Source organism: Colletotrichum graminicola (assembly GCF_000149035.1).
Source record: "Colletotrichum graminicola M1.001 genomic scaffold supercont1.13, whole genome shotgun sequence".
NCBI lineage: Eukaryota > Fungi > Ascomycota > Sordariomycetes > Glomerellales > Glomerellaceae > Colletotrichum > Colletotrichum graminicola.
Window position 1 is genome coordinate 466668 of NW_007361017.1, and position 27117 is coordinate 493784.

Sequence of the window (27117 nt, forward strand, 5' to 3'; positions counted from 1 at the left end):
TATCCCGGATTCCGGATTCCGGATATTCCGGAGAGTGGAGAGAAGCACGTCTGGATGGAGCAGACCAGACCAGAGCAGACCAGGAAAGTGATATAAAAATAAAAATAAAATGGTCGGTAGCTGCGGATGCGTCTCTCATGACCTATTTCTCCTTGGCCGAAGGAGCCGCGGGCGATTCGCCCATGAGATAACCCGCCAACAATCGACTTGGCCCATTCGGCGACTCCGGATGCCGAATGGCTGACCAGAGGAGCGAAAAGAGCATAAGGAAGGGTTCGGCAAGAGAGCAAAGTTGAAGTATAGTAGATTGCCAGGTGCCAGTCAGGATGATGGGATGGGGTCAGACAAACAGCAAGCAGCTTATGTCATATGGACGAACCGAACTGCCTTGCCTGACTTGACTGCCCGTTGCGTTGTGAACCGATCGCACGAGCGAGACGGGGTGCAGCAGCTGAAACGATTGCTTCGATCTGGCTGTACCACAGCTTCGGGACCGGGAGCTACAACTCGAACTGACAAGTGACAGACAGCTTGCGGACAGTAGCGGCAGCAGCAAAGAGGCAATCAATGCTCGCAACGTCCATGATGGGCAATGCTCGCAAAGTAGTGTACCTACACTAGGTACCTCGAGTGCACGATGGCCGGTGCTGAGTGATGCCAGGTTCCAGACCAAGTACGAAGTACATATACGTACCAGGTAGGTAGGTAGGTGGGTAGGTGGGTTACGTAAGAGAGGTCGGTTACCTACGATCAGGAATCATCTCGGCAGCACCCGGTCCAACGCGGCAAACGGAATTACGTCGGGCCCTGTCCCCTCTCGAGGTCTTCACTCTTCAGACTGGCTACGGAGTACTGGTAGTACAATGCCTACATGTAGGTACCTACCTGCCTCTTCATATTAGGCATTAGTGGATGGGACGGGGGAAATGACGATTGAACAGTCGCTCCTTATATCCGTACGTATACTTCGTAAACCAGGTACCTCGGTATCTAGGTAGGTAGCGTGAATGTTTCCCTACGGTAATCCACTTCCACGCGTATTGCGTTGCTCCCAGCCCATCCCCTGCCACTCCCGGTCCAATCCAGTCCAGTGCAACCCAGAGATCCCTTTGGACTTTGATTCTGGCTTGATTTTCCATGCAATGTCGTTTTCTCGTCGTGGCCAGACCCATCGCCTGTGCTCCACGACCATCATCACTATCCCCTTTTGGCTAGAGGCCCGACTCCACCAACAACTTCCCCTCTTGCTGCTTGCACTGCTGCATAGGTACTCCCTTCTTGGGGGAGCCAGGATACCTAGGTAGGTAGGTACCTAACCATCCACCTACCTATGTTCCATGGGTACCTGTCATGCTTACGGGAAGTCGATCGTCTCCTTTTTTTCCTGAGTCGCGCACTAGGTACCTTTCCTACCTCCCCCCCCCCCCCCAATGACCACAACCATAAACCCTCCGCCAAAACACTTTGGGCACCACGGGTGGAGCGCCGTCTTTCATTACTGACGCATTCTTTTGTTGCTATCCATACATCCCACGCCAAAACCATCCGAACTATTGCAACAAAACTTGGACAACGAGACATTCTTTGCGCCTCCTCTCGCATGTAGACTGGCTCGCCGCCGTGCCGTCTCAGACTCCGACACCGCTCGCTACCACACAGCCTCCCCGACGCATGATTGAGGCCATGGTCGTCGCCGCGCTTCCCTTTCCACCTTCGACATCGGGCTTCCTCTTCTCCAGTGCATAGTTGATTTTCCCATGCTGTCTGCATCTCGTTCCTTAACCACGACCCTTTCCGATCCCGTCTAGTTCTTCCCCGCTGCCCCTGGTTGGCCCCGAGGGACCCCTCGATCTGCCTCCCGATCCGACAAGAGCCGCACTGCGCCTTGTCCAACCCAAACTGCCTTCTGCCGAGCCACGCCGAACCGCGCCCACCAACTACTTGTCGCCAACGTCGACCGTTGCACATCACATCCTACTCCATCATGGCTGGTGTCTTGAGCAAGCGCCAGCAGGCGCGTAACGAAAAAGTCCTCCATGATCTGGTCCAGTCCGTCCCAGGAAATAACTTCTGCGCCGACTGTCAGGCACGGAACCCAGGTAAGCCCTCCCAGCCGTCCTGTCCCGCCCCGACCTTGACCCAGGACTGACAATAGTTCGCAGCATGGGCCTCATGGAGTGTAAGCGTCATTGTCCCCCACCCCGCCCTATCGAGACCACGTGGAGTCGAGTAGGATGCCGGACCACACGAGCAATACTGACAGGGGAATGCAGCTGGGTGTGTTTCTTTGCATGAGATGTGCTGCTATCCATCGAAAATTGGGCACGCACGTCTCCAAGGTGAAATCCTTGAGCATGGACAGCTGGTCTAACGAGCAAGTCGAGGTTCGTCCCAATCAATGCCTTCCTGTGAGCCTCGAGACAGCCTCCTCTAACCAATCTGGCAACTGTAGAACATGAAAAAGGTCGGTAATGTCAGGTCCAACCAGATCTACAACCCAGACAACAAAAAGCCACCCGTTCCCATCGATGCCGACGAGGCCGACTCCGCCATGGAACGCTTTATTCGCACCAAATACGTCAACAATAATCCTGCTCCTGTGAGGAAACACCACTCGGCTCTCTCTGACGAGGGTGTCCCGCCACCGCTACCGCCGAAATCGGGAGGCAAGTTTGGCTTCAGATCCGCTTCGTCGATTTTCCCCCTGTCGTCTCGCTTGAGAAAGGATTCGTCGTTGCGCAGCACCCCGAGCCCCATGGACGTTCCCGGAACCCCTCCCCCCAACGATCTGCCGAACAAACCCTCCAAGGTGTTCGGCGCCAGTGTTTCTTACGAGCAGGAAGACACGGAAAAAAAACTGGCGAGCTTGCGGGACATGGGGTTTTCTGACGGCCAGCGGAACGCAATGGTGCTAAAGGGAGTCAGCGGTAACTTGGAGCGAGCCATCGAGACCTTGGTACGCTTGGGGGAGAGTGACAGGAGGTCGCCATCATTGACTGGACATCGTGACAGCTCGTTGCGCGCGACGCGCTCGCATGCGAACCTGTCGACGTCGAGTGGTCTATCTACGGCACAGCAAACATTCAGTGACCATGCTCAGTCCCCTTCGACCGCCTCTAGCAACAACCCCTTTGACATGTTGCCGCCGCAGCCACAGTCTTCTCAGTCGACGGGCACGCTACAGAACAAGAACCCGTATGCAAACAACCCGTTCGGAGCGCCGACGCAGCAGCAGCAAGACATCGAACAGGCCTTTGCCAACATGTCCCTGGCACCTACTCAGCCTCTGTTCCCCCATCACACTGGCGGTCTCCCAGCTTCGCAACCATTCGCACAACCTCAGCAGATGTATCAGCAGTCGATGACGCCGCCGGTGCCGCAGCAGCAGCAGCAGAATTACAGCCATTCCATGAGCTTTAATAGTAATATGACGCATCCTCAACCAATGCAGCCGCAGATGACAGGTTACAACCCGTTCCTTACGAATCAGGTGCAGCCTCAGCAGCAACAGAGCCTCGGGATCAACACTGCTTCGGCGTCTGGCCCGTTTGCCAACAACCCCTTCACGCGATCTCCAACGCGGATACAGTCCCCCACGCTGGGCCAAATACCCGAGCAATCGCAAACGAGCTTCTACACCAACTCGCCGCAAACGATGTCGATGCACAACAGCAATCCGTTTTTCGCGCAGATGGGCCCACAGCCGCAAGCCCAGCAACAAATGCAGCAGCAGCAGTTTCAGCACGATCAGTACTCCTTCCAGCAACAGGAGCAGAACCCGTTCCATCAGCAGGGTCAACGGCAGTTCCAACCCCAGGGCCACCAACAGTTCCAGCAACAGGGGCAGCCTTTCCAGCAGCAAGAAACGGGCCAGCAACAATACCAAGCCCCGGCTCCTCAGCCAATGTACCAGCAGCTTCAGCAACCCCAGCGGCCGGACAAGGCTTCAATCTTGGCCTTGTACAACTACCCGCAATTGGCTCCTCAGCCTTTCACCGGCCAGACACAAACACAGGAAGCGGCGCAGGCGGAAACCACGGCGCCCCAGCATCTGAACCACGACACAAATACGTCGACGCAGACGGCAGGGAGCAAGAATCCCTTCTTGGCAAACGGAACCACATCACCAGTCGTGGCCCCGGTCCAAGGAATTGGAACGGAGGTAGGACCACGCAAGCCGGGCGTCAGCCGAGAGAGTATGGCATTTACAGACATGCAATGGACAAACGGTCGTCACAGCCCGGATGCGTTTGCCAGTCTGAGCGCGAGGCACATGTAAACCCGGCGGCAGTGCTGGGTCATAATTCTTTTTGTACATACCTGCTCTTACTTCGACTGTAAGATAATGTCATTTCAGGGAACGCTGCCAGGATCTGCGTGCCTTGATGTTGGAGAGCGCCCACAAAGATAGCGAGGTTTCTTTCTATAGAGACATCAACCCCCACTTGGGGTTATACTTTATGTGCCATCCGAATATAGACTTTTTCTTCATCTTTTTTTTTCTTCGTCTTTTTTTTTCTTCGTCTCTCTAATAATTGTGAACCTACTTTGATTAATCGATTTGACCTTGATCTCCTGACTAGTAGGCTTGCCCGCGAAGGGCATGCCCCCCTTATCGGGCAAGTCGGCCACGCACTAGACCGGGATCGGATCCTGCGATCCCCCCCACATCCGCGGGGAATGTTTCGAACCGCCGATGATGGCCGTCAACCGAAGCTCAAACGCCGGGAGAGTGACTTCAAACCCCGGGGCTCCGCGAAAGAGAACGCCAAGGAAGCTTACTTCCGTTGCAGGTAGGGAGCGCGCCCTCCCCCTCGTGTTCGACTTTCTGAAGCATCGCTCAACGCGCCGCAATACCTTGGACTGCGAAACTCGTCCCCCCATTCAAATTTAACCGACCTTCCGGCAAGTAATGGCGACCCCCGACTTCCACGCCCGTCTCCGCGCCGCCCTCTCTCCCGAGGGGGACGACGCTCCCACACTGCCGCCCGCAACGGCCCTCGCCAACGCTTCGGCCTCCCTCCCACGGCCCGGCGAGGAGGGGTATCTCTTCCCGCTGGGGACCGAGGCCACGCTCTCTCACATCGTCGACGAGGTAGTCCCGGGCCTCAACGGCCAGGCGCGGAGCGGGCGGTACTACGGCTTTGTCACCGGCGGGTCGCTGCCCGTGGCCGAGGCGGCGGACAACATCGTCTCGGCGCTGGACCAGAACGTGCAGGTGCATCTGCCCTCGCAGACAGTGGCGACGGAGCTGGAAAGTGTCGCGTTGCGGATGCTTGCCGACGTGCTGGGCCTTGAGGACGGCAAGGACGGGGAGAGTGAGGTTTGGAAGGGGAGAACCTTCACGACGGGGGCCACGGCAAGCAACATTCTCGGTCTCGCTTGCGGGAGGGAGGCGGTCGTTGAGAAACGAGGGGGCAAGGTTGGCGAGGAGGGCCTCTTGGGCGCATGCTTGGCGGCGGGGGTGAAGGAGATCCAGGTGTTGACGAGTATGGGCCACAGTTCGCTTTCCAAGGCAGCGAGCGTGGTCGGGCTGGGCAGGGCCGGCGTCAAGGAGCTATCTGCGAAAGCCGATGAACCGTGGAGGCTGGACCTGGACGCTGTGGAGAAGCACCTGGGCAGGCAGGGCGTGGCGAGCATCATTGCCGTGAGTGCCGGCGAAGTTAACACCGGTCGGTTCGCAACGGGCGGCTTCGACGAGATGAGGAGGTTGAGGGAGTTGGCGGACAGGTTTGGGGCGTGGATCCATGTTGACGGAGGTAAGTCCCGTTGCCCACCATGTTCCTCCGGGAGTGTTCTAGTGATTGACGAGTGAGCTCAGCCTTTGGTATCTTTGCGAGGGCTCTGGAGCCAACACCCGAGTTTGAGAGGATCAGAGACATGGCGTCGGGATTGGAGCTTGCGGACAGCATCACTGTCGACGGACACAAGCTCCTGAATGTGGTACGTATACGTGTTCAGGGCAGGCAACCTCCTGTGCCGATGAGATGAATTCCTGTTTGTGTGGGAAACGCTGACCGTGCGATGTCATAGCCCTACGACTGCGGCATGTTCTTCACGCGCTCCCTCTCGACCCTGACGTCCGTCTTCATAAACCCCAACGCGGCCTACCTCTCCTCGGGCCCCTCGCTAATCCCGTCCCCCCTCAACATCGGCCTCGAGAACTCGCGCCGCTTCCGGGCCCTCCCCGCCTACGCGGTGATGCGATCTGAAGGGCGCGCCGGCCTCGCCGCGATCCTGGGGAGGATGGTCCGCCTTGCGCGCCGGCTGGCGCAGTGGATCCGCGAGTCGGAGGCGTACGAGCTGCTCCCCGAGGGGGCCTGGGGCCTGGAGGAGACGCACATGGTCGTCCTCTTTCGGGCACGGGATGCGGAGGCGAACGAGGAGCTGGTCGGGCGGATCAACGCGACAAGGGAGATGTACGTCAGCGGGACGAGCTGGAAGGGAAGGAAGGCCGTAAGGGTTGCGGTAGGGAGTTGGAAAGTCGATGTCGAGAGGGACTTTTCCGTCGTGACGCGGATCTTGGGGGATGTTGCCAAGGCTTAATGTCTCGAGCGCTGGGCTAGGTATATTAAACCGTCCGCCTCTCTGGCGTGTTCCCTCGCTCCTTCCATCTCAACCACATTTCATCTCGTCCCGCCCTGCCCCGCCCGCGCTCACGTGCCGTATCTAGGCACCTGCCTATCATCGTGCTATCAGATAATACAGCACAAAAACGGATGACCATCGGTGGTACTTGATAATACAATTCGTTTAGGAAGATATCACCAACATGTGGACGACCCACTACCTCATCAAACCATGGGCTGTGGTGGTATCGCTGGGGCCATTGCTAGGTTCTGGCCTGAGTACCCTCAATTTTCGCCAATCTCGAGCCGATCGGATTCCCCCGGCATGCGCAGAAGAGATGTAGCTCCCACCCTTGGGAATGAACCCTTTAAACCTCTGGGGGGTGTTGCTGTCATCGACGTCCACTAAGAGGGTATTGCCCCCCCTGGGGTGATGTCTGTGATGGGCCACTCCACATTCCCTTGTAAATGGAGAGGCTTATGCAGGTTTACAAGTTATATCTCATCTTTGGTCTAACATATCTGGGGTTGCTACGGTGGGACCCAGTACCGATGGAACAAGTTTGTCCGATCTGACGTGTGCTCGCCCGATCCAAGGTCTTGGTAAAACGAACGGCCTCTGCTGCAATTCCACTAATAGGACAGGGGCTGAGAGGCTCCAGACTGCGGTCGTGTGGGATAAAGTGAGATTGACAATGAAAAGGCTTATGATATGTGAATGAGTGTAGACCCTGCCGGCTCCAAACCACCGTTACAAAACGAGCACGCAGGCAACCGGCTCAGTGTCACGCACAAGTAGTATTTGCAAGACCGCTCTCATGATGTTTCCAAGCACCATCTCGACCCGTTGAGTCGGCAAGCTGCATTCAGAACAGCAAGAGATGGACGACGAACCCTCCCACACTCAACAGCGACTCAAGCGGTTCGTCGAGAAGTATGAGACTCCTGGCCCAGAAACTTGTACGGGCCATATGTGCGGGGAGGTCCTCTGGCCTCCGGGCCGTTCACCTCCCCTTCTCCCTGCCACCCTGGCTTTCGGTGCATGAAAACTGAAGATAGTTTGGACGCCGGACAGATGGTACTTCTGCTCCTAGGCCGGAGACCAGGACGTACAATACACCTTGACTTCCGACTTGGCTAACTCTTGATACGATTCCTTTTCTTTGGATTGAGTATCAGCTATCGATTCTATAGCGGCTATGATAGACGTGGACATGCAGACATTTAACATTGATATCTGTGAGTTTTGTCGGTCATGCGTCTTACTGATACCCCTTCGTGGGTTCTGTCTTTCGTGACCTCTCCAACAGGCCAGCCCGTCCTAATACTCGTCCCACCCCCTACCCATCCACTTGCGGGCTCTGTCTCGGTTTCCTCGCGATATGCTAATGCAGTGCTATATGTAGCCTTCCCGCTTTATGTTGTGTGTAAAAGAGGAAAGGAGAAAAAAAAAGGAAAAAAAAAAAAGACCCATTGCCAGCTGAAACATGGTATCATTGCTGTGCTTTCTCCCCTTGAACGCCATCCCTTTCGGTGACTCGTCGTAACGCCGGTTAATAAAGAAAATAGAAAAATTGCGAAGTCAGGGTTGCCAATGATGTGATGCGTTTTTGGTTTAACTTCTCGTCATAGCTGGAGGGGGGCTTGTGACGACGGGTGGGGATGTCGACGATGTCGAGCCGGTGGCAGTGTCATAATCGGGCGGCATGGAGCCCCGGTCGCCGGCTGCTGTGCCGCCGATGGGTGGGGGTGGAGGGATGGCACCGGTCGCGGTGTGCTCGACATGGGCCATCTCGAAGCTGCCGTCACGGGGCAGAGACTGTCCCGGCTTTGCTTTGCGCTCGTAAGCGGGAGGAGCTTCGCCAAACTCGTCGAGACCTTCGTCGGTGCGTGTGGTCCAGGCCCAACGGCCATTCCGTGATGTTCGTTGACCTCTCGCTCTCGGACGATTCGCTTCCGGGTCGGAGCGGGGCCAAGGGCGCTGAATGCCAAGCTTGCGGAGACGTCGGCGGCGCTGAAACTGAACGAGTGTTCCAAGTATACCAATGGCGAGGAAGACGACGAGTGGTGTCAGTATCCAGGTGTAGGGCGTATCGGAGAATGAGAGCGAGTTGGTTGGGTGGCCGAGAGAGCCGTCGAAGGAAGACATGATGAGCGACAGGCGGCGGGAGGTAGGTTGAACGAGAGAAGCTCGCCCGGGTAGGAGAAAACGGCTGGCAACTAGAGTTGTCTTATTCGTAGCACCGCGATGGCGGGTTCAAGTACGCGTGGCCTAATGGTGGCTTTGTTGGGTTTGTCAGATAGATAGACGTGGGAATTGGAGTCTATTCTTGGGGTGAAAGGGAGGGAAGAGCTCCAGGGTTTGGATGGACCGTGTTACAAAGACGCAGAGGGCGAAACAGGAACGAAAAAAGGTAGAGGCAGCGGTGGTGATGCAAGGGCAAGCCGTTGATGGTCTTTCACGTCATCATCGCGTGGGCTCAGATGCTCGGAATCCGCTAGTGTCGCCTGGATACAGCAAGCAAGCTTTCGATAGCTGTGATGTCGCGGTGGAGCGGCTTAAACGGGATGGACGGATGAGTGACGAGCAATGGTGGGGAAACATTCGGGTTCGGCAGGAGTTTTTGGCTCTGCGAGCAAGGAGGGAGCTGGCGGGCGATGACAGGAGATTCGTATTGCCACTCGCTGTGGGTAAATCAGATCTAGTTGTTTTTTCCCCCTTTGATCCTAATTGAAGGTCGGGGAAACGCAGATCGCAAAGCCGACCTGGTTGGTGTTTGACGTCCAAGGGAGGGGGAGGGGAGAGGAGCGCGAGACAGAGACTGAGAGGTAAAAGAAAGAAAGAGAGACGAAAAGAGGGAGAGAAAGAGCAGGCAGGAGGAGGAGGAGGGTTTAGGGAGCAGAAATAGCGGCGGGGAGATATTGGATATTTGGTTGCGAATGCCAAACACGGCTTGCTCAATCAATAGTGGAGGAAGGTTTGAAAGTGGAATTCCAGCAAGCAGGGGCTGGAAGGAAGAAGCCGAGAGACGGAACCATGTAAATTACCTACCTACTCGAAGTGAGGGACCGGGGCTGGCAAGGAGGTATTATCTGTATCCGTAGTGAGCCTGAAAAAGGTCGGGGTTGGTTGGCTTGGACAAAACGGGAATGCCAGCAGGGCGAGACAAGGTTGACCAGGCAGAGAGGTTATGAATATTTGAATGAATGTGCCGGCTAGTCCACGAGAAGAAACTAATGTTATTGACTGGTCGTGACCAGGGAATCAAACCTTGGATGAAGCTCCCATGGATAGATTGACGGGCGGTACGACAGGGAGCCTAGGGCAGAAGAGGAACTGACCGACGACCTCGGGAAGTACGTGCGAATGCGGACGGCCCTCCGCGAGCGCGAGCGATTGCGAAGTAGGTATTGCTGTAAGCAGGGCAGGGCTGATTAAGAGCGAGCCGAGGGATGGACATCGGACGAAAAGCAAAGGGTCGGTACCTAGGTAGGTAGGTATTGCTACTACGTAGTACGTAGTAGGCTGCATCAAGAGAAGAAACTATTGTTCATTTGTCACTGCTGCGCACGCACACACGTAGCCAACAGTGTGATTTAGACCCTGTTTCCACCGGGCAGGCGACTGCAGCAATGTGGTCCGCCCCCCCTCCCTCCTTTGGGCAACGCTGCGAGACGGGGGTTTGCGACAATGTCGACGATGGCCCCGTCAACCTAAACGAACCCAGTCGAAACAAGAGAACATCCCTGGGCGGGCGCTGCCAGTCCACGAGCACCATTCACGGCCGCCTTGGTGTTTTTTCTTTCGATTTTCAATTTATTTTTGGCCGAGTGGGGGACCTAACGTCATAGCTAAAGTGAGCGCGTATCGTGTTTATCAGCGTCAACGTTTCCTTGGTACCTGGGTACGTTAGTAAGGGATGAACTGGTCAAACGGTGACTAAGAACCACTTGCCTCAGAAGAGAAGGGGGGGGGGGGAAGGAAACAAAAAGCTTGTACTTCGGACACTAGACAAAATACTAAGACCTCAGTCATCGCCGACGGGGCAAAAGACAACCTGCTCCCACTGTCGTGCATGGCGGCTCTGTAAAGTACCCCACCCACCCGAGGCCGCTGGACTTGGCTTTCCCAACTCAACGTCTCACATCGTTCCGAGGCTACCTACCTATCCGTAGGTCACACACGCCATGGCATCAGAGCGACGGCCACCGCCAGACATGAAAAGAAATATATCACACGCAGACGCGTAGACGATGCCTCAGCCCAGCAGCCGTTATGCAACCCTCCTCCCGCCCGCATGTTCTGCATAAACCTCTCATTGTAGCTTCTGCCTCGGCATTTCCCCCCAAGAATGCAACCGACGCCTTTGCTACCGGGTCGAATGGGACATGAGCAGGAATCTGTTTTACTCTCGTCGCGACGCAAAGAAAGACGACATTGCGTCCGCTGTTTGTTGTCGACCACTCGTCACGCGCCCCGAGCTTCATGGCCGGTCAGCTTCAACACCACCAGCCAGACTGACTGACTTGCCTGCCGCTGGCGGGCTGATCAGAGCCATGGGTGCTGGAAATTGGCTATATCCCGGGACAAGCTATTCGTGCATACATCGTAGAAAGACTGGGACTGGAGAGGTCCTCCCTGACGATCCGACCGGGTGCTGGAAATTGGCCTTGACGCATCAGGATCAACTGGAAAGCAGGTGGGGCTGCAACAGTCCGTGAGGCCGGCCAACCATATGTCTTGATTCTGCCTTGCATTCCTCCTCTCTGCCTCAGGCTCCCCAAACCCCCCTGCTGCACCCTGACAAGTTCCAGCTTGGGAATCCACTCTGCAACCACTCTACCTAATAGTAGGTACGGATAGTCGTCACGATATTCTCGATCCCCAGCACACACCTCACAGCACTCGCTTTCGCACGCGACCGCCACCAGTGTCCAGATATCCGGTACCAAATTGGTCTACAGCCCGTTACACAAATCACCTGCGGATACTTTCACTGCCCTCACCCATCAACATTCATCATGCCGCGCGCTATCAGAGGTACACTTCCCCACCACCCACCGCCTCGGCATGCTCGAGTGCATGTCCGCCTGCCAACCTTGCCCAGATATCCCCAGCCTGCTGACGTTCGCGCCCCGCCTTCCTAGGAGTACTCATCGAGTGCGACCCCTCCATCAAGTCCATCATCGTCAACATCGACTCCAATAACCACGACTACATCATCGAGGACCTCGACGACCAGCACGTCGTCGTCAAGGAGAACATGGTCGCCGCCCTCAAGAGACAGCTCGACGAGGTTGGTTTCCATCTTACCTTCTTGCCAACCACTTGGGCACTCGGGAACATGCACGCTAACCGAACTTTACTTGCAGCGGTTGAAGGAGACGCAGCAGCCCGACGAGAGTTCAGACTCTGATTAACCAAAAAGACGCCGATCCGTGATATCCTTTTTTTTACATACTTTTTTTTTTTTTTTTTTTACTTTTACGCATAACCTTCGGACGCTCCCGCTTACTCTATAATCTGCTGCGACCCTTCGTCTTTACTGTTCGTTGCCATGTGACACGGCTGTGCCAACCACACCATGACCATGCAACTCTACGCGATGTCGTCTTGGCATCATGGCGCGATCGCACTCTATTATACATTCAAGGGGATCACATCTCCTCTATCTATAATGATGCCCAGTCGAGGACCTAGTGAGGGCACAAGGATGGCTTAGAGGTCATAAGCCCTGGGCGCGCACAGCTCGCGTCTACCCACCATGTCCAAATAAGGCTGGTATAGATGACCCTGCCGTAATGCAGGCTTCGTAGACGTGTACGTCAGAGCTTCTCGAATGTGGGCTTCGTCTTGGACAAACCAGACATCAGGGCAGTCTTGAAATCACTGGACTGCAACATGGCCGAGTTCCAAATAGTCGTGTAACGCAAGTCTGAGCAAAACATTAGCACAATTCCAGAAACCAGGCAGATTAGTACCACCGATGAACAAAGACGAGAAAAATGTCCCAGACCCGGAAACAAACTCGGGGTAAAGTAGAACTTACTCTCCTCGACCGAGTGATCCCTCGCGTGGTTTAACAGCTCTTTGGTCCCCTGCACCGCCACGGGGCTCTTCCCCGCAATGAAACCCGCGAGCTTCAGCCCAGCCTCGACGGCCGCATCCTTGGACTCAAAGACCCGGCTGACGAAGCCGACGGACAGCGCCTCGTCGGCGGAGAAGTCGCGCGCTGACAGGCAGACGTCTTTGACCCACGAAGTGCTCCCCACGAGCTTGGGCAGCCGGCTGAGTGTGCCCAGGTCGGCGGCGATGCCGATGTCGATCTCCTTGACGGCGAATCGCGTGTTGCGCGCGCAGATGCGCACATCGGCGCAGCACGAGATGTCAATGGCGATACCGATGGAGATGCCGTGGAGGACGCAGATCACAGCTGGGTTTTCCGTGTAAGCTCGCCTATCCCATCATCATACAGTGTCCTCGTTCTTGTAAGATTCAGGCGAGGAGGGGGGTTACGGGGTGAGGCATGAGAAGACTTGGGGAGCACGACGTACGCTTCTCGCACTTCTCCGCCGCGGCAATCGCTTCCTGGAACTCGGAAATGTGCCGACGTAGGGCGGTCGCGTACCGCGAGGGATCGCCGCCGAGCCCCGACCCGAGCGGGCTGTTGCTGGCGTCCTGGACGTCGAGGCCGGCGGAGAAGGCGCGGTCGCCGACGGCGGAGAGGACGATGGCGCGGACGTCCGGGTCGTGACTCAGGCGGCCGAAGATGGTGCCAAACTCCCGCCAGACGGGCTCCGAGAAGGAGTTGAGCTTCTGCGGGCGGTTTATCTGGACGTGAACGACGAAGGGGGCCGGCGAGGTGACGAGGAAGTGGGTGTAGGCGTGATCCTTGAAGGTTGCCATGGTAAGTGTCGGGATGCTTGTGATTGCCGTGCCGTCGAGGGGAGTCTTTCGATGTCTTGGGATGATGGCGGCTCGAATCACAGGCGACGGCTTTTGCGAGTGTGATGTTGCGACGGAGAGTTTTCCCGCTGCCCTGCTGGCGGTTTTGCTGGCGGTCGCTGACGGCACCGACCGAGTTGCCGAGGCACGTCGCGCACGTTTTCCCCGACTCGGCTGCCCGTGGGGGAGGGTGGCTGCCCCGCGCTTCACCTGGGGTAAGTCCCGGGAGTGGGGTTAGCGGTGATCACACATCGTTCCTGCGCCTCTTGCTGCTGAAGACTTCCCCACCCCTCCCAGCTTTTGTATTTTTGGAACCAACTACCTACATGTCATGGCCTGCGGTTCTTGTTCAGACACCAACGCTTTCAGAACACAATCGCCGGGGCTGCATGAAGTCTCCAGCGGAGGAGGGCGTTGACCGGATAGGTCATTCGACGACACTATACGACTTGTTTCAACGTTTCGTAACAATCACGATATCATTCAATTAAGCGTGCAGTGACGGATGTCCAGTTCACTACCTCTTGTTCTCCCCTGACGTATCTCATTTGTCAACCTACAGAGTAATCAACAAACCGGCCCCATGCATATTTGGTACCGTCGGCCGGGCGATAGCCAGGGAGCTCCGTCTCCGAGCCGGAATCCTCCCATGGCCCCAATATATGCCTGGTGACCACCTTCTCTCTTTACTCCCTTGCAAGAGAGTTCCTGAGTAACCTCGGCCAGGCCTAGTGGCCAAGAGGTCTTTAAATCGGGGCGAGAATGAAAGTCTTCAGAGTTTTATATTTGGATATGGCGATGGACCGGGAAAACTGCCGAGCGAGCTTGTCCTTGCAGTGGAAAGAAGGTTTCAGGGAAGCAGGTTTAACTTGCCGTGTCCCTTCATATACGGAAGCAGCTGGTTGCTGTTTATTTTGCAGAACCAAGCCGAATCTGAGTAAAAAGCCCAACCCAAAGGAAGGCGCCACTTACCTTCTGCCGCGCCGTGTTTCTCCATAGAAAGATCTCGCCCAAGTCAAATGCTACGTGGGGAAGGCACACATGTGGCCGAAGTTCATTCTATCCACTTCTACCCAGCAGTGTAGCAAATAACTTCACCCCTTCAACACGACCGTGGTCTGCCTGCCCCGACAGTTCTCAAACACCCTACGGGAACTCTCCTATATCCTCACACCGATATCGTTATCATCACCGCTCTCTGTCATCGTTCGATGCAGTCTCTATACTGAACCCCATGTCTTAGGCTAGAAAGACTCGGTCTCTGATACCCCAGGCCGAAGTTCAGCGCCTTGCAGATCCCACTTCTTCAGCCTACAAGCACACAATCTCGCGACGATACAGCTCGGCAGACAATCTTGGCAAATGACATCCCCGTAGACTGTCATCACGCTATTCTGACTCGCCGCCGACTACTGTTTGTCTTGGATTTTACCGCCCCTCTCAGACAAATCTCGTCCAGAGTTCACAGCCCACCGCGGAGACGCCAGCGATGATTCCAAACTTCTTTTACCCAACCAAAGCTGTTGACACTATTGTCCAAGAGCAGTTCAAAGCCACTGACGGATTTGAAGATACCCCATCACCCAGTCTCAGACCTTCCATGGCGAACCTATCGTTAAATAAACCGGAGAAGGACGTTGCCTCCAGCATTTCCTCGACCAGAAGCGGCGTCTTTCGTCATGCGCTCCTCAAAACCTCTTCAGGGCGCCCAATGATAATGGAAAGAGACTTGCCTGTGCCTCCCATTCTCAGCCGTCAAGCCAGCAACAATCTTCTTAAGGGCGAACAGAAAGACATAGTTGGCTACGAAAACAAATCGAAGATGGGGATTCCATCCAGGAAGTACCCGCACATTCAAATGCAGGACAGCTCTCCCCAGTTTGGCAGCACACAACGTATGGATTCCACAGCGAACACCGACCCGACGTTTCAGCGAGAGCCTGTCTGCGTTGATCCCCTTATACACCCAGACCAGTCGCATATCAAAGTCCACCACCACGGTCTTCTCAAAGGTGCTGACTTTTGTGACACTGGTGTTCCTGGACAACCAATCGCTCAGCAACCAGATGAGCTCTTCGGCTCTTCTTCGCCATCTCCTATTTCCTCGGAGGCAGAAGTAATCCAGGCCAAAGTTCGCCGAGCAATGACAGGCGATGACCTATGTCTTTCTACTGTCAACATCACCCTTCCAAAGCACGGCGGTCACAGTCATGCCATAAAGGTGCGGCCAGCATTCAATCTACCCACCTTCCATTACCCTATCGTGGACCAAGAACCCCAATATTCTCTTGCAACCTCCAAGGTGCGGCCATTCGACCCGGCCAAGGAGCATCTGCTCTCCGACAATAGCACTGTTGAACCGCCAGTTTTGAACGACACTGATGAAGGCCCTGCGAATATTCCCGTCTCTAAAGTACGACCGTTTACTCAAGAACCACCCCAATTAAACCGCCACGCAGGACACCAGTCGGTATCCAAGGTAAGGGCTTTCAGTGACGAGTCTAAAACCAACACCGAGAAAGACCGAGAGAAGTACTTTGCCATTGGTTCAGAAAAATCGACGAATCACGAGCCTGCCAAAGTCGACGAGGCACAATCACCCATCACACCGCACTCCAGAGAAAGCACCATCGACTATAAACGCACCGCACAGTGGCTCCGGGGTCTAGTGAAGAATCAAAATGCACATACTACACAGTTGACAAAAAGGCCATCCAAGACGACGCGCCCAACTTACGCTGCACTGAGGGACTCTCCAGGGGATGACCCGTCCCCCAGCAAGATAATTCGGCAAACAACCCTACCACCTTCAGATGTGGAGCCTGGTATTTTCCAAAGTACTGTTGGAGAGCTAGAGCGTCTGCTGAATGAGGCATTGTCGTTAGCATCACGGGTTGCAGATCATGAAGAAGCAAGGGCTCCAAGGCCCGAGCGATTCCCTCGCTATACCTCGAATGGGGTGATATCGCCGGCAATTTCATTTGACGAAACTTCGCAATTCTCGGAAGTCGATTTGAATGAAAGCAGGGAACCAAATAAACAATCCCAAAAGCGCGCCGCCACTTTTCCAAATACTGCTTGGCCCACTGTGCGTGGTGTGGACGATCTGTACAGAAACATTTCTCTGACTCCACAGACAACAGAGCTTGAGAATATTCTTGGGCGGAATACCAAGACCCATCAAGTCACCAGGAAAATTCAACGCAGACGAAAGTCTCGTTCCCGTCAAGCTGGTCCTATACCAGAGAGAATATCAAGCAGGAAAAAGAGCAAAAGTGTGACGAAAAAGAAGCGCACCACATCGAATCCAAAAGTTAGACCACTACCTAGAGACTCAGATGTATCCAGTATGGATGGGTCTAGCGAATCCTCCCTCATCGACTATTCAAATCACTTTCAGACTCAGAACGAGGGCAATGGACCAGCTCGTCCTAGAGCGAGCACCAAGCGAGTTCCCTTTATGTCTCGGAATACCGGCGAAGATGCTCTTCCAGAAAGAGACATGGCAGGTCGTCCAATTCATAAAAGCCGTGGCATTAGTCTGCGAGGAAAGTCCCATGTCAGCCTGCGTGGCGTACAAGCTTTCAGTCTGGCCAAGTCGAAACGACGCCAACAGATTGCTAGAGACTGGTCCCCGGTCCGAAAGAGAGCGATCGCGGCGGTGGCTTGCATCAGCACAGCGCTCACCGGCCTAATCATCGGAATCTACGCCGGCTTGGTACCGTCGCTACAGTACTACATCCTCGACACGAGTCACTCAATCATCAATGGAAACGTTGGCTGCTTTCTGGGTATGGCTATCCCGACATTTTTCTGTTGGCCGCTCCCCCTCGTGCATGGACGCAAGCCATACATCACATCCGGTCTGGTCTTGTCAATGCCGCTACTCTTCCCACAAGCCATAGCTGTCAGTGCCCAGCGATTCTACAACCTCACCGGATAGCGGATGGTGTTGCTGGTAACCCGTGGTTTCATGGGTGTCTGCCTTGGTTTCGCGAGCATGAACTTCCATTCCATACTCACAGACCTCTTCGGCGCATCTTTGATGAGCAGCAATCCTCACCAGGAAGTTGTCGATGACTTCGATGTAAGGAGACACGGCGGTGGTATGGGCGTCTGGCTAGGTATCTGGACGTGGTGCTACATTGCTTCTCTCGGCTTTGGATTTTTGATCGGCGCAGCGGTGATTGACCAGCTTCAACCAGCCTGGGGGTTCTACATCAGCATCATCCTCGTGGCTGTGGTCCTGTTGTTAAACACCCTTTGTCCCGAAGTACGCCGCTCCGCCTTCAGAAGATCAGTCGTTGAAGTCAGAACCGGTTCTGATATCACTCGGCGCGTTGCTCGGGGTGAGATCATGATGCACCGTGTCAAAACCGGCCCAAGATGGTGGGGGCAGGAGCTGTATCATGGAGTCGCTCTTTGTTTCGAAATGCTACGACAGCCCGGATTCGTAGTCATTGCGGTTTACTCAGGCTGGATATACGCTCAAGTTGTTCTCGTCATCGTCTTACTGGGTTCACTATCTTCAAGGTTTTATCGAATGCGTTCTCCATACGTCGGGCTCATGGTTGCTGCGATGGCATTCGGGGCTGTAATTGCAATACCCTTCCAAAAGGCGAGCTATTTTTCCAGGGCAAGACACACACAAGTCAACACCAGCCGCTTGACGTTCGACAAGCAAATCACATGGACATCGCATCTCCTCCGCCGCTCCGTGTTCGCCATCGGTCTCCCTCTGGCAGGTCTTGTCTACACCTTGGTATCCACAGGCCCACCGATGCATCCTAGTGCTCCCGCCATTGTTGCTGCTGCGATTGGCTTTCTTTCATGTCTGGCAATCTCGGAATGCAACGGACTCATTATGGAAACGTTTGATACTTCAGATCTTCAACCTGGGATGATGGGCCGTCTACCAGGCAACTCTGACATCGCCCGAAAAAAGAAGAACTATTCAGCCTACCCTCGTGTCACCGCCGGGTTCGCCGTCTGCCATACTCTGGGATTCATGTTTGCAGCTGGGGCCACCGCACTCGGCGGCATGGCGCAAAGGAACCTGGGTCAGAGGGCAGCTACTGGAGTGGTTGCCGGTATCTTGTTTGTTTTTACAGTCATGCTGTTGCTAGCTCTGGCTCGCTTCAAAGAGGTTGTCATTATTCCCGAGAGCAAAACTGAAGAGATGGACAAGTGGACTGCCGCCCGAAGACAATCTATTAGACGCCGTGACTCACTACCCGCCGGTACAGTCGACGACAAAGATATCATCGCCGGAGAAGAGCCATGGCGTCCTTTTATCGTTGGGAATCCCACCAGCAAGACGCGACGAGTCAACGTGCTCGAGCTGGGCAGCATGTCGCGCTTCACCGAGATCAGAAAGAGGAACAAACTCATTGATGATAACCAGCATCTCAATCGAGCCGCGCTAGATGCTGGACTGGATGCTCTAGATGACCAGATCAGCGACATCATGAGTGACATCGTCAGTGATGCCAAAGATCTCGTGGGAGGAAACAGCCAACCGAGCCAGCGCACTTCTCGCTCGCGGCGGAATCATCGAAGTGCCACAAGCGAGGGGAGTGGCCATTCATCTATTGAGATGACTTCAATGGATGACAGACCGTCACTCAGCGGTCATCGTCAAAGAGCCCCACCTGATATCTATAATAAGCGAGAGTGTCTTCGGGGCCAGATGGTGAAGGAGGAATGAATGCCAAACTTGAAGGACGTCAGGGGCTGGGTGGCTGCTATCCAGGAATGGACAGTGTCCCGCAGTCATTGCTACGTGGAAGTGTCCATGGTCTTGTGAGTGTGGGCTTCTATTGCAGAAAAAGAATGAACTTCCTAGAGAATAAAGTATACAGATATGACGGGCAAAGGTTAGAATGAAAAACCCTTTGAATTCTTTTCGAAGACCAACTCCTTTGATGCCATGCTTCTCTTCTCTTGTTCTTGTTCTTCTCTCCCTCTCTTCCTCTATGCCTATAAGACCATCTTTGGTGCATTTTGAACATATTATCTGATCTGGTGAAAGTGTGTTTGTGTTGGCAAAGAAAAGCATTAATGGTACAAGTACACCAAGGAAAAACGCAAACTGAGTCTCGTAGAAAGAGAGAGAGTGGGTATAGATAAAAACTTCGTCTTCGTCATGTATAAGCGGGAAAAAGAATGCAATGGAAATAAAATAGTAGACCTCGGGTGGGGTCCTTCATAAACCCCTCCCCCTCCCCTTGGCGCGTAGGGGAACCTCATCATTGCACGTTCAGGAACAAGTCGTCACCGCGCCGCGTCGGGGTCAGCTTCGGCTGCCAGGTCGGCGTGCTGGGCAGGTCCCCTTCTCTCGCGCCGGAGCGGGACGGGAACCCGGGGGTCGCCGGGAAGAAGGAGTTGGGCGAGAGGAGCATGTCGGTACCTCCGCCGGCCCCGGCGGCGCCTCCCGGCCGGGAGGGTCGCCAGTTGGGGCTGTGTCGAATGCCGGCCGTCGGGAGGGCGAGGGCAGCGGCGCGCTCGTGGCCGAGGCGCTTGGACAGCAGTGAGGACGTCGTCGAGGGGGTGGCGACGGAGGGGGACGTTGCCGGCGGGGAAGCGGGGCGGGGCGGGGGCGCCGTCGTGGTCGGCGGCGATGGCGACGCCGACGACGACGCCGGAGACGGGGCGAAGGTCGGCGCCGGACGTCGTAGGGCCTGGGTCGCGATGTGGTGAGGGGACGGTGAGCCGGGTGAGGGCCGTGCGGGGAGCTGTTGCTTCGGCGGCGGGGACTGTTCGGGAAGCGTCGTAGGCTGGAAGGATTGCCTTTTCTCCTGGGAGCGACGGCGCTGGCGCTGCGAGAACGACTGTTGGCTTGGTTGAGGCCAGGGCTGTTGCTGCTGCTGTTGAGAAGGAAGAGACGAGTAGGCGGGCTGCTGCTGCTCCTGTTGCTGCTGCTGCGGCTGGCTACGAGGAGGGGGGTTCCCCCAGAGCGCCCTGTGTACGGTTGCTGACTGAGGTTCCCTGTTCAGGGGCGCTTGCTGGACCTGCGCCGTCTGGGGTTGTGGGTGTGAGTTGCTGCTCTCGATCCGCGGGCGCTGAGGCTGGAGAGGCGGGGGGTAAAGGGGGCGCATCTGCGGTGGTCTTTGCGTCAATGCAGAGTCCCGCTTTTGCTCCTGCTGTCGACCTTCCGCCCGCGGAGGGGGGGAGGGAGTCACGAGGCGGAGCGAGGGCGAGCCGGTGGCTACTCTGTTCGGGTCGGCGCCGGCGGGACGGGGCCTGGCGATGGGTTTGCGAGGCACGTCGTAGCTGGCTATGTACGGACCATTCCGGGCTTGCTGTTGCTGCTGCTGCTGCATCATGCCCAAGGTGGGACTGGGTTGGCCCGGAGGGAAACCACCGTAAGTTCGCGTGGGAGGAGCCAGGAGGCGGAGGTGGTCGTTGCGCGGCTTGGAGCTCGTGCGCCCAGGGATCGGAGGGTAGGACACTGGCGAGCGGCCGCTCGGGGATGCGTTCGAGGCCGGGGACTCGACGACGGGGGAGAGGCTGCTCTGCTCGATGACGGGCTCGGGATCGCCGCTCGCGACGGAGGAGGCGATCGTGGTGGAGGAGGCCTGAGAGTCGTGGCTGTCGGAGCGCTTCGGGGCGTTGACGGTGCTGGCCATGGCCGCGGTTCCAGTGACAGCGCCGGTCGCACCGGATTTCGCGTTTGAGGAGCTACGGCGACCGAGTGAGTTGCTTCGACGGCGCGGCGGCTCAGGGTGGGAGAAGGACATGCTCGGCACCGGGTGAGATACACCGCCGGTCTGGATTCCAGTGTTGGGCCGCGTGGTGCCTTGAGAGTACACGCTCGAAGAGCGCGACTGGTGTGCCGCTGGCGGGGCCGCGAGGGCACCGGTACGGACGATCTCCGCTGCGGGTAGAAGGAGCGGGGGCGGTGGCATGCGAGCGGCGGAGGGAGCGACGGGGCTTCCACCTCCGTGGCCCATGCCTGCTGTGGTGGCCGTGGCTGCGAGCATGGCGGATTCGGCGTACGAGGGCTTCTCTCTGGCACCTCCTCCCTCGCTCGCGCCGGAGGCGTCAAGCTCGGCGATCTGTGCCATGTGGGTGGCGCTTCTAGAGTCTCCGAGAACCCAGTTGCCGTTCTTGTCGGCGACGTAGAACGTCGCCGACTTGGGGTTGCTTCCAACCGTTGCAGATGGCGGCCTCCAGATACTGTTGGAGCGAGCAGAGCGTGCCGAGGTGATGGCGCCGTCTTCTTCAAACTCGGTCATTGTGCTCTCTCGAGCATTGTAATGGCTCTTTGGCGGCGCGGTGAGCTTGGCCGTCTTGAAGATCTGGGAATTTGTCGGCTGAGATCCTCTCTGCTCCTGCGGTCGAGGGGGTGACGAGGACGAGAGGTCGATTTGTGGGATCTTGAGGGAGAGGACCGGCTTGGGGGATGAAAGCGAAGGCTTTGCGGGGAGAAGTCGCGATGTAGGCCGGTTCTGTTGCGGAGGTGGGGGACGGAGAGCGGGGGGCGGGCTCTCGGGTCGTGACACCGCAAGCCCAACCGCCCCAGGCCACCAGCTCAAGCGGCCGCTCGCCCGGGTGCGCGCCGCGGGAGGCGGACGCGGCGACAGTGAGGGCGACTGCGAGTGGTGGACGGGTGGAGAGATGTGGAAGATGTTTGCAGGGCCTTCTTGGGGGTGGAATTCCCACGAGTCCTTCTCGCGCACGGGGAAGAAGCCCGTCTTTACGTCTGGGTAGTTCTTTCGCCGCCTGCGACGGGCAAGGCATATCGCGAGGATGGCGAGGCCAAAGGCAGCCGCAAGACCAACAGCCAGACCTGCCACTTGACCCGTGCCCAATCCCTCGGAGGGCCCGGAGTTAGCTTCCTCAGCTCCTGGCACCGGAGCAGCGGTTTCGGATGGAGTTGTAGTGGACGATGGCGGCAAGGGAGGCGTTGTGATTAAGCTGCTCGATGTGGAGATACGAGAGGTGTTTGACCTGGTGAGGGTCGTGAGCGTCTGCGGGATGGATGGGGTGCCTGTTGCCGAGATGAGGGTCGTTGGGAGGGAAGTGGTCGTGTGGATCGTCGACGTTGGGGGTATAAGTGGCGTGGTAGCTCTCGGAGGCACAACAATGATGCCTCCCGATGTGGGCAGAATCAAGGTCGCGATGATGGCTGTGTGCGTAGGCCGGATAGCACTCGGCTGGTGCGCACACATCTGGTATGCCGCGTCGATGACAGTTTCTGGCAGGGGTTAGTTGCTGCTGCTCTCGCGTGGGAGGAGTATATAGACATACGGGGCGCATCGCTTTCGCGGCAAAACCCAATGCTCTTCTCCGCCACGATACATTGCACTGCACCCTCCCCAATAGTGAGGCCAGAAAACCCGGCAATTGCGCAAAGGCATTGCAAGGAGGGCGCGCTGCCGCAGGTGCTGATTGCATAATTGGCGCTCAGGTGAGAGCGAAAGCATTCGCGGGCACACGATGGCACGAATCTTGTAATCTCGCTCGACAGGTTGAACGTCGTTGCAGTGGTGAAGGAAGCCAACAGAATGAGAGAGAGTATCCAAAGAAGAGGCTTAGGGGCCATGGTACGGGAGGACATCTAGTAACCCAACATTAGTATGATTAGAGAGGGTAGCCTGGAATTCTTCTTACCTGAATGAAGGTCCCATCCTTCATACGGTCCAACAGTAACAAAGAACTAAGTCTTGGAGATGTAAGTGTTTTGCGAATCAATTATAACCCAGTGTCTCTACGTTGAACACCCAGAGCACGACTAGGATCCCCCTTTAATAAGCAGGCAGGGAGTCTAGTACACGAACCTATCAAGAGAGTATACTTATTAGGTTATTAAGAAACGACCTGCGTCCCAAGAATGTAGTGATATAATAATACAAGGAGCTGCTCGATGCTTTGGGCTTCGGAAGGTTGGAAGCTGAGCGGAACAGATCTAACCGAAGACGAGAAAAGAAAGAGGCTATTCCGAGCAGCGCAGCCAAGATGCAGAATGCAAAAGGAGAAAGCTGGGAAGAAGCTAAAAAGAAAATTAAAAGAGATGCTGTTGAGGCTCAGCGGTGGGGATGCAACTCTTCATACATTGATGGAGAACACCAAAAGAGAAGGAGACTGGACATGTCGGCGGGCGAAGGGGCAGACGAGGACGGACAGAGGCTGGTACCCCCCCGCCCCTTCCGTCATTCTAGATGCTGCCGCTCACTTGAGCTGGGCAGCCCCGACGCGCTTCTTCTCCGCCCGATTCCATTCGAGCACAGCAAACGCTCGTTACTACGAAAGTGGACGACAGGTAAGCAGTCCAATGCCCTGCCTCACCATGCCGCCAACCTGCAGGACTGGGTTCGGTTCCTGCAGTCGCGTACAGCAGCGACCCGGTATGCTCGCCAGCCGCTGCTCGAGATCTCCAGGAATGACGACGAGCAGACAATCCGGGAGACACCCGGCCCAGTTTCGGGCGTCTGTCATCGATGCTGGTTGGCTGAGCGAGTCGCTATTTCGGGGGGTTTGCAGTTGTATCTCAGATCCAGAGTTGTGTGGCGGTCCAGGCCAGAGTGCAACCCTTCCTGCATGGTCTTCATGCCGGGGTAAATAAAGGTCGAGCACCCAATCAATATGCACACGTCAGACGGGTATATGCACTGTCAAGTGGCTGAGGTTATCCCACACTGCCAATTTTAGGCGCCCGGTCTGCCCCTTAAGCGCGGAGGTTGAACGAGAACCAAAGAGGTCGCGTCGAACCGCCCCCCAGCCCGGCGCCAAAAGAGTCGGCCGCATCACGTGATGCAGATCTGTGGCATCCCAGGCCAATCAACGCAAGGGCTGCCACCCAGCGTCAGACTTGTCGCCGTCCACTCGTTTCCTGGCGGCCGTTCCATGGTGTGACTGCCTCCTCCGTTTCGGAAATCGTGACTTCCAGGTTGATGGATGTGATTGATTCTGCAGTTCTCTGACGATAGCAGTCCACCATGCGACGCGGGCGATTACAGTTGCGCGTGAATGGATGCCACCACCACTGAGCTTGACACGCTTCTCCAACGATAGCAACCGCCGCGGGGGATGGATGCAACATCACAGCTTGCTGGTCACATATAGACCTCATCACTCTCTCGGCGTTTTGCTTTCCCACGGACTCTGGTGGTGTAGTCTTCGTAGTACTGCTGTTACCCCCAACCCGATTCTGCCTATCACCGGGTGTTTCGAATTCGCCAGTACTTGGTCCCTTCAAGGCAGATGGCCTCGGCATCTCCTGACGCACCGTCCTTTATGCTAAGTGCATGATGCGCCGTGGATACATCAGCTGCTTTCATACCGTGTGAAGATTTCAAACGTTTGCCTGAGTAGCCGTACGGGCTAAGTCAAACCAGCGGAACAGCCAACATCGTCAATGCTCGGGAATTTCCATTGTCTTCTTTTGATGGTATCTTATTTTATCGTAGCCTCTACTGAGAAGCCTCTGTTCTCAGTCGAGGACCTCCAAATCCACATCATATCCGAATGTGGGAACTCTCGGGCCATAGAATCTTATGTGTCTGAACAACCACATCACAGCCACTTCTCCTCCTTGCTCGTATTCTTCGTTAACGCACGAAGCGGCGACAAACTAATACTAAGACTTGACGCTAGCATCGGTGGCGCTTGGGGCGAATGCGGCCTTGGCACGGTTGGACTTGATAACTTTCTGCACATCCTCCTCCGTCTGGTCCCAGTCGTTGGCGTCAAGCTGCACAAGGTCGATCTCGTACAGATCCGCAATTTGCTTGAGGGCGTAGAAGCTCTTCTTGTCGTAGACGAAGCTGATGCTGACACCAATGCGTCCGAAACGTCCAGTGCGGCCGATACGGTGCAGGTACGTCTCAGGGTCGGGCTCCGAGTCTCCACGTCCCTTCATAGGGATGTCATAGTTGATAACCATTGACACGCTGGACACATCGATACCCCGTGCTAGCACGTTGGTGGTGAGGAGAACCTTGGACTGCCCGGACCTGAATTCCTCCAGCAGGCGGTCACGTTCGGGACCATCCTTGGCGCCGTGAAGGGCCGACACACGATGGCCATCGGCCTCCATCCGTCGCTTGATCTCGTCGGCGCTCTCGCGGGTCTGAGTCGAGTTGTTAGCTTGCGTCACAATTTCCCCCACTACGTGAAAAGATCCCGAACGTACCTTGACGAAGATGACGGAGGAGCCAATGGTCATGAGACCGTAAAGCTTAACGAGGACCTCGTACTTGTCCTGCTCGGTCGGACAATCCATGTACATTTGAGAGATACCCTTGACGGTGAGCTCGGTGTGCTTCAGACGGATTTGATCGGCCTTCGGCGCAAACTTCTCAGCAAAGCCCATAACCTTGTCCGGGAAGGTGGCAGAGAAAAGCAGGATCTGGATGTCGCGGGGGAGCATACTATTTGGTGTTAGCCTGATGTGTTATGGCGAGGTTTGAAGGTGAGCCCTACTTTTTGACTCGGACACACTGATCACCGAGGCCCTGCTGGTCAAGCATGTTATCGGCCTCATCAATAACAAGGAGCCGAAGCTTCGACACATCCAGCTGGCGTCTGCGGATGATATCCATGACAGTACCGGGAGTGCCAACGATGACGTTGGCTCTGACAGGGGCGTTGCGCTCGAGGGCGCCAGGAAGAGCTGCGGCCACTCTAAGACCCTCGCAGAAGCTACCAATCTTGCCCACGACTCCTTCAATCTGACGCGCAAGCTCACGACTAGGCGCAAGGATGAGAGCTTGGGGCTGCTCGAGCTGGGTATAGTCGACACGGGACAGAGTGGTAACGACGAAAGCAGCGGTCTTGCCTGTTCCAGATTGCGACTGGGCGATCATGTTGCGGGGAGGGTCGGCGAGCATCAGGGGAAGAGCCTTCTCTTGGATCTTGGAGGGCTTCTGGTAGTTGAGGCTAAGGAGACCGCGAAGGATGGGCTCGGGCCTAGGAGATTGAGAGATCAGATATGCTTTCCAATGGCCGGACTAGGCCACTCACAGGTTCATGTCGCTGAATGTAGCAGCAGAGTAGAGAGTGCTGTTCTGGTCGGACTGAAGGTCGCCCAGCTTAACGTCGACATCGTAGGTGTTCTCAATCAGACCAGATCCACCCAAGGTTTCAAGGTTGCCGTCGACCTGGGGAACCTGCGTATCCTCAGCCGCGCCCTCGGAAGGGGGCTCCGTGATGCGACTGGCGAGGTCGGCCATGTTTGTTGGTACCGCGCGTGGCCGTAAGGGTAGCCTGAAGGAGTAATGTTGGAGCCCGAGTGGGGAGGAAGTTGCGAGGATGCGGCGTCGTACCTAGCAGGTCGGTCGCAGGTAGAAAGTAGCGGTATGCACACTTCACCTGTACGGCTCCAGCAACAAGTTAGCTGATGGCAAGAACGAGGGTTGCAAGGGAACGGATCGCGATGGATTAGAGGTAAGAAGAGTAAGTAGAGAATTTGCACTCACTTGCACTCGAGCCTCTCCCTCCTTGGCTGTGGTTGCAAAAAGTCGGACGAGTGACTGGCGAGGGGGGAATATTGTTTGTGTTTTTTTTTTCTTTTTTGCAGTGGCAGTTCGGCAGCTCTCACAGGACGAGATTCTGGGAAGCTATGTCGTCTGTCACTCTTGCCTGTGACGACCAAAAAGC

General features: G+C 56.0%; 9 protein-coding genes across 9 annotated transcripts; 5 read left to right on the forward strand and 4 right to left on the reverse strand.

Annotated features, from left to right (window-relative positions):
* Positions 1 to 1984: 1984 nt before the first annotated feature.
* On the forward strand, positions 1985 to 4279 carry GLRG_04207 (UBA/TS-N domain-containing protein; the record flags this gene model as incomplete). The annotated part of the gene is made up of 4 exons (XM_008094892.1): positions 1985 to 2099; positions 2163 to 2179; positions 2274 to 2384; positions 2453 to 4279. 4 exons carry the CDS (start codon positions 1985 to 1987, stop codon positions 4277 to 4279), a joined length of 2070 nt encoding a protein of 689 aa, XP_008093083.1.
* Positions 4280 to 4912: 633 nt separating this feature from the next.
* GLRG_04208 (pyridoxal-dependent decarboxylase) lies at positions 4913 to 6546 on the forward strand (the record flags this gene model as incomplete). The annotated part of the gene is made up of 3 exons (XM_008094893.1): positions 4913 to 5759; positions 5822 to 5943; positions 6034 to 6546. 3 exons carry the CDS (start codon positions 4913 to 4915, stop codon positions 6544 to 6546), a joined length of 1482 nt encoding a protein of 493 aa, XP_008093084.1.
* A 1638-nt stretch (positions 6547 to 8184) lies between these two features.
* Positions 8185 to 8718, reverse strand: GLRG_04209 (uncharacterized protein; the record flags this gene model as incomplete). The annotated part of the gene is made up of 1 exon (XM_008094894.1): positions 8185 to 8718. The coding sequence occupies one exon, from the start codon at positions 8716 to 8718 to the stop codon at positions 8185 to 8187; it is 534 nt and encodes a 177-aa protein (XP_008093085.1).
* Positions 8719 to 11591: 2873 nt separating this feature from the next.
* GLRG_04210 (transcription factor TFIIH complex subunit Tfb5) lies at positions 11592 to 11990 on the forward strand (the record flags this gene model as incomplete). Its single annotated transcript, XM_008094895.1, has 3 exons — positions 11592 to 11610; positions 11718 to 11866; positions 11943 to 11990. 3 exons carry the CDS (start codon positions 11592 to 11594, stop codon positions 11988 to 11990), a joined length of 216 nt encoding a protein of 71 aa, XP_008093086.1.
* A 405-nt stretch (positions 11991 to 12395) lies between these two features.
* On the reverse strand, positions 12396 to 13476 carry GLRG_04211 (enoyl-CoA hydratase/isomerase; the record flags this gene model as incomplete). The annotated part of the gene is made up of 3 exons (XM_008094896.1): positions 12396 to 12505; positions 12620 to 13003; positions 13125 to 13476. The coding sequence occupies 3 exons, from the start codon at positions 13474 to 13476 to the stop codon at positions 12396 to 12398; spliced, it is 846 nt and encodes a 281-aa protein (XP_008093087.1).
* A 3388-nt stretch (positions 13477 to 16864) lies between these two features.
* Positions 16865 to 17458, forward strand: GLRG_04212 (uncharacterized protein; the record flags this gene model as incomplete). Its single annotated transcript, XM_008094897.1, has 1 exon — positions 16865 to 17458. The coding sequence occupies one exon, from the start codon at positions 16865 to 16867 to the stop codon at positions 17456 to 17458; it is 594 nt and encodes a 197-aa protein (XP_008093088.1).
* Positions 17459 to 17488: 30 nt separating this feature from the next.
* Positions 17489 to 19222, forward strand: GLRG_04213 (uncharacterized protein; the record flags this gene model as incomplete). The annotated part of the gene is made up of 1 exon (XM_008094898.1): positions 17489 to 19222. The coding sequence occupies one exon, from the start codon at positions 17489 to 17491 to the stop codon at positions 19220 to 19222; it is 1734 nt and encodes a 577-aa protein (XP_008093089.1).
* A 541-nt stretch (positions 19223 to 19763) lies between these two features.
* GLRG_04214 (uncharacterized protein) lies at positions 19764 to 23062 on the reverse strand (the record flags this gene model as incomplete). Its single annotated transcript, XM_008094899.1, has 2 exons — positions 19764 to 22714; positions 22768 to 23062. The coding sequence occupies 2 exons, from the start codon at positions 23060 to 23062 to the stop codon at positions 19764 to 19766; spliced, it is 3246 nt and encodes a 1081-aa protein (XP_008093090.1).
* A 2034-nt stretch (positions 23063 to 25096) lies between these two features.
* Positions 25097 to 26690, reverse strand: GLRG_04215 (DEAD/DEAH box helicase; the record flags this gene model as incomplete). Its single annotated transcript, XM_008094900.1, has 4 exons — positions 25097 to 25588; positions 25652 to 25889; positions 25942 to 26427; positions 26482 to 26690. 4 exons carry the CDS (start codon positions 26688 to 26690, stop codon positions 25097 to 25099), a joined length of 1425 nt encoding a protein of 474 aa, XP_008093091.1.
* Between the last annotated feature and the right edge of the window lie 427 nt (positions 26691 to 27117).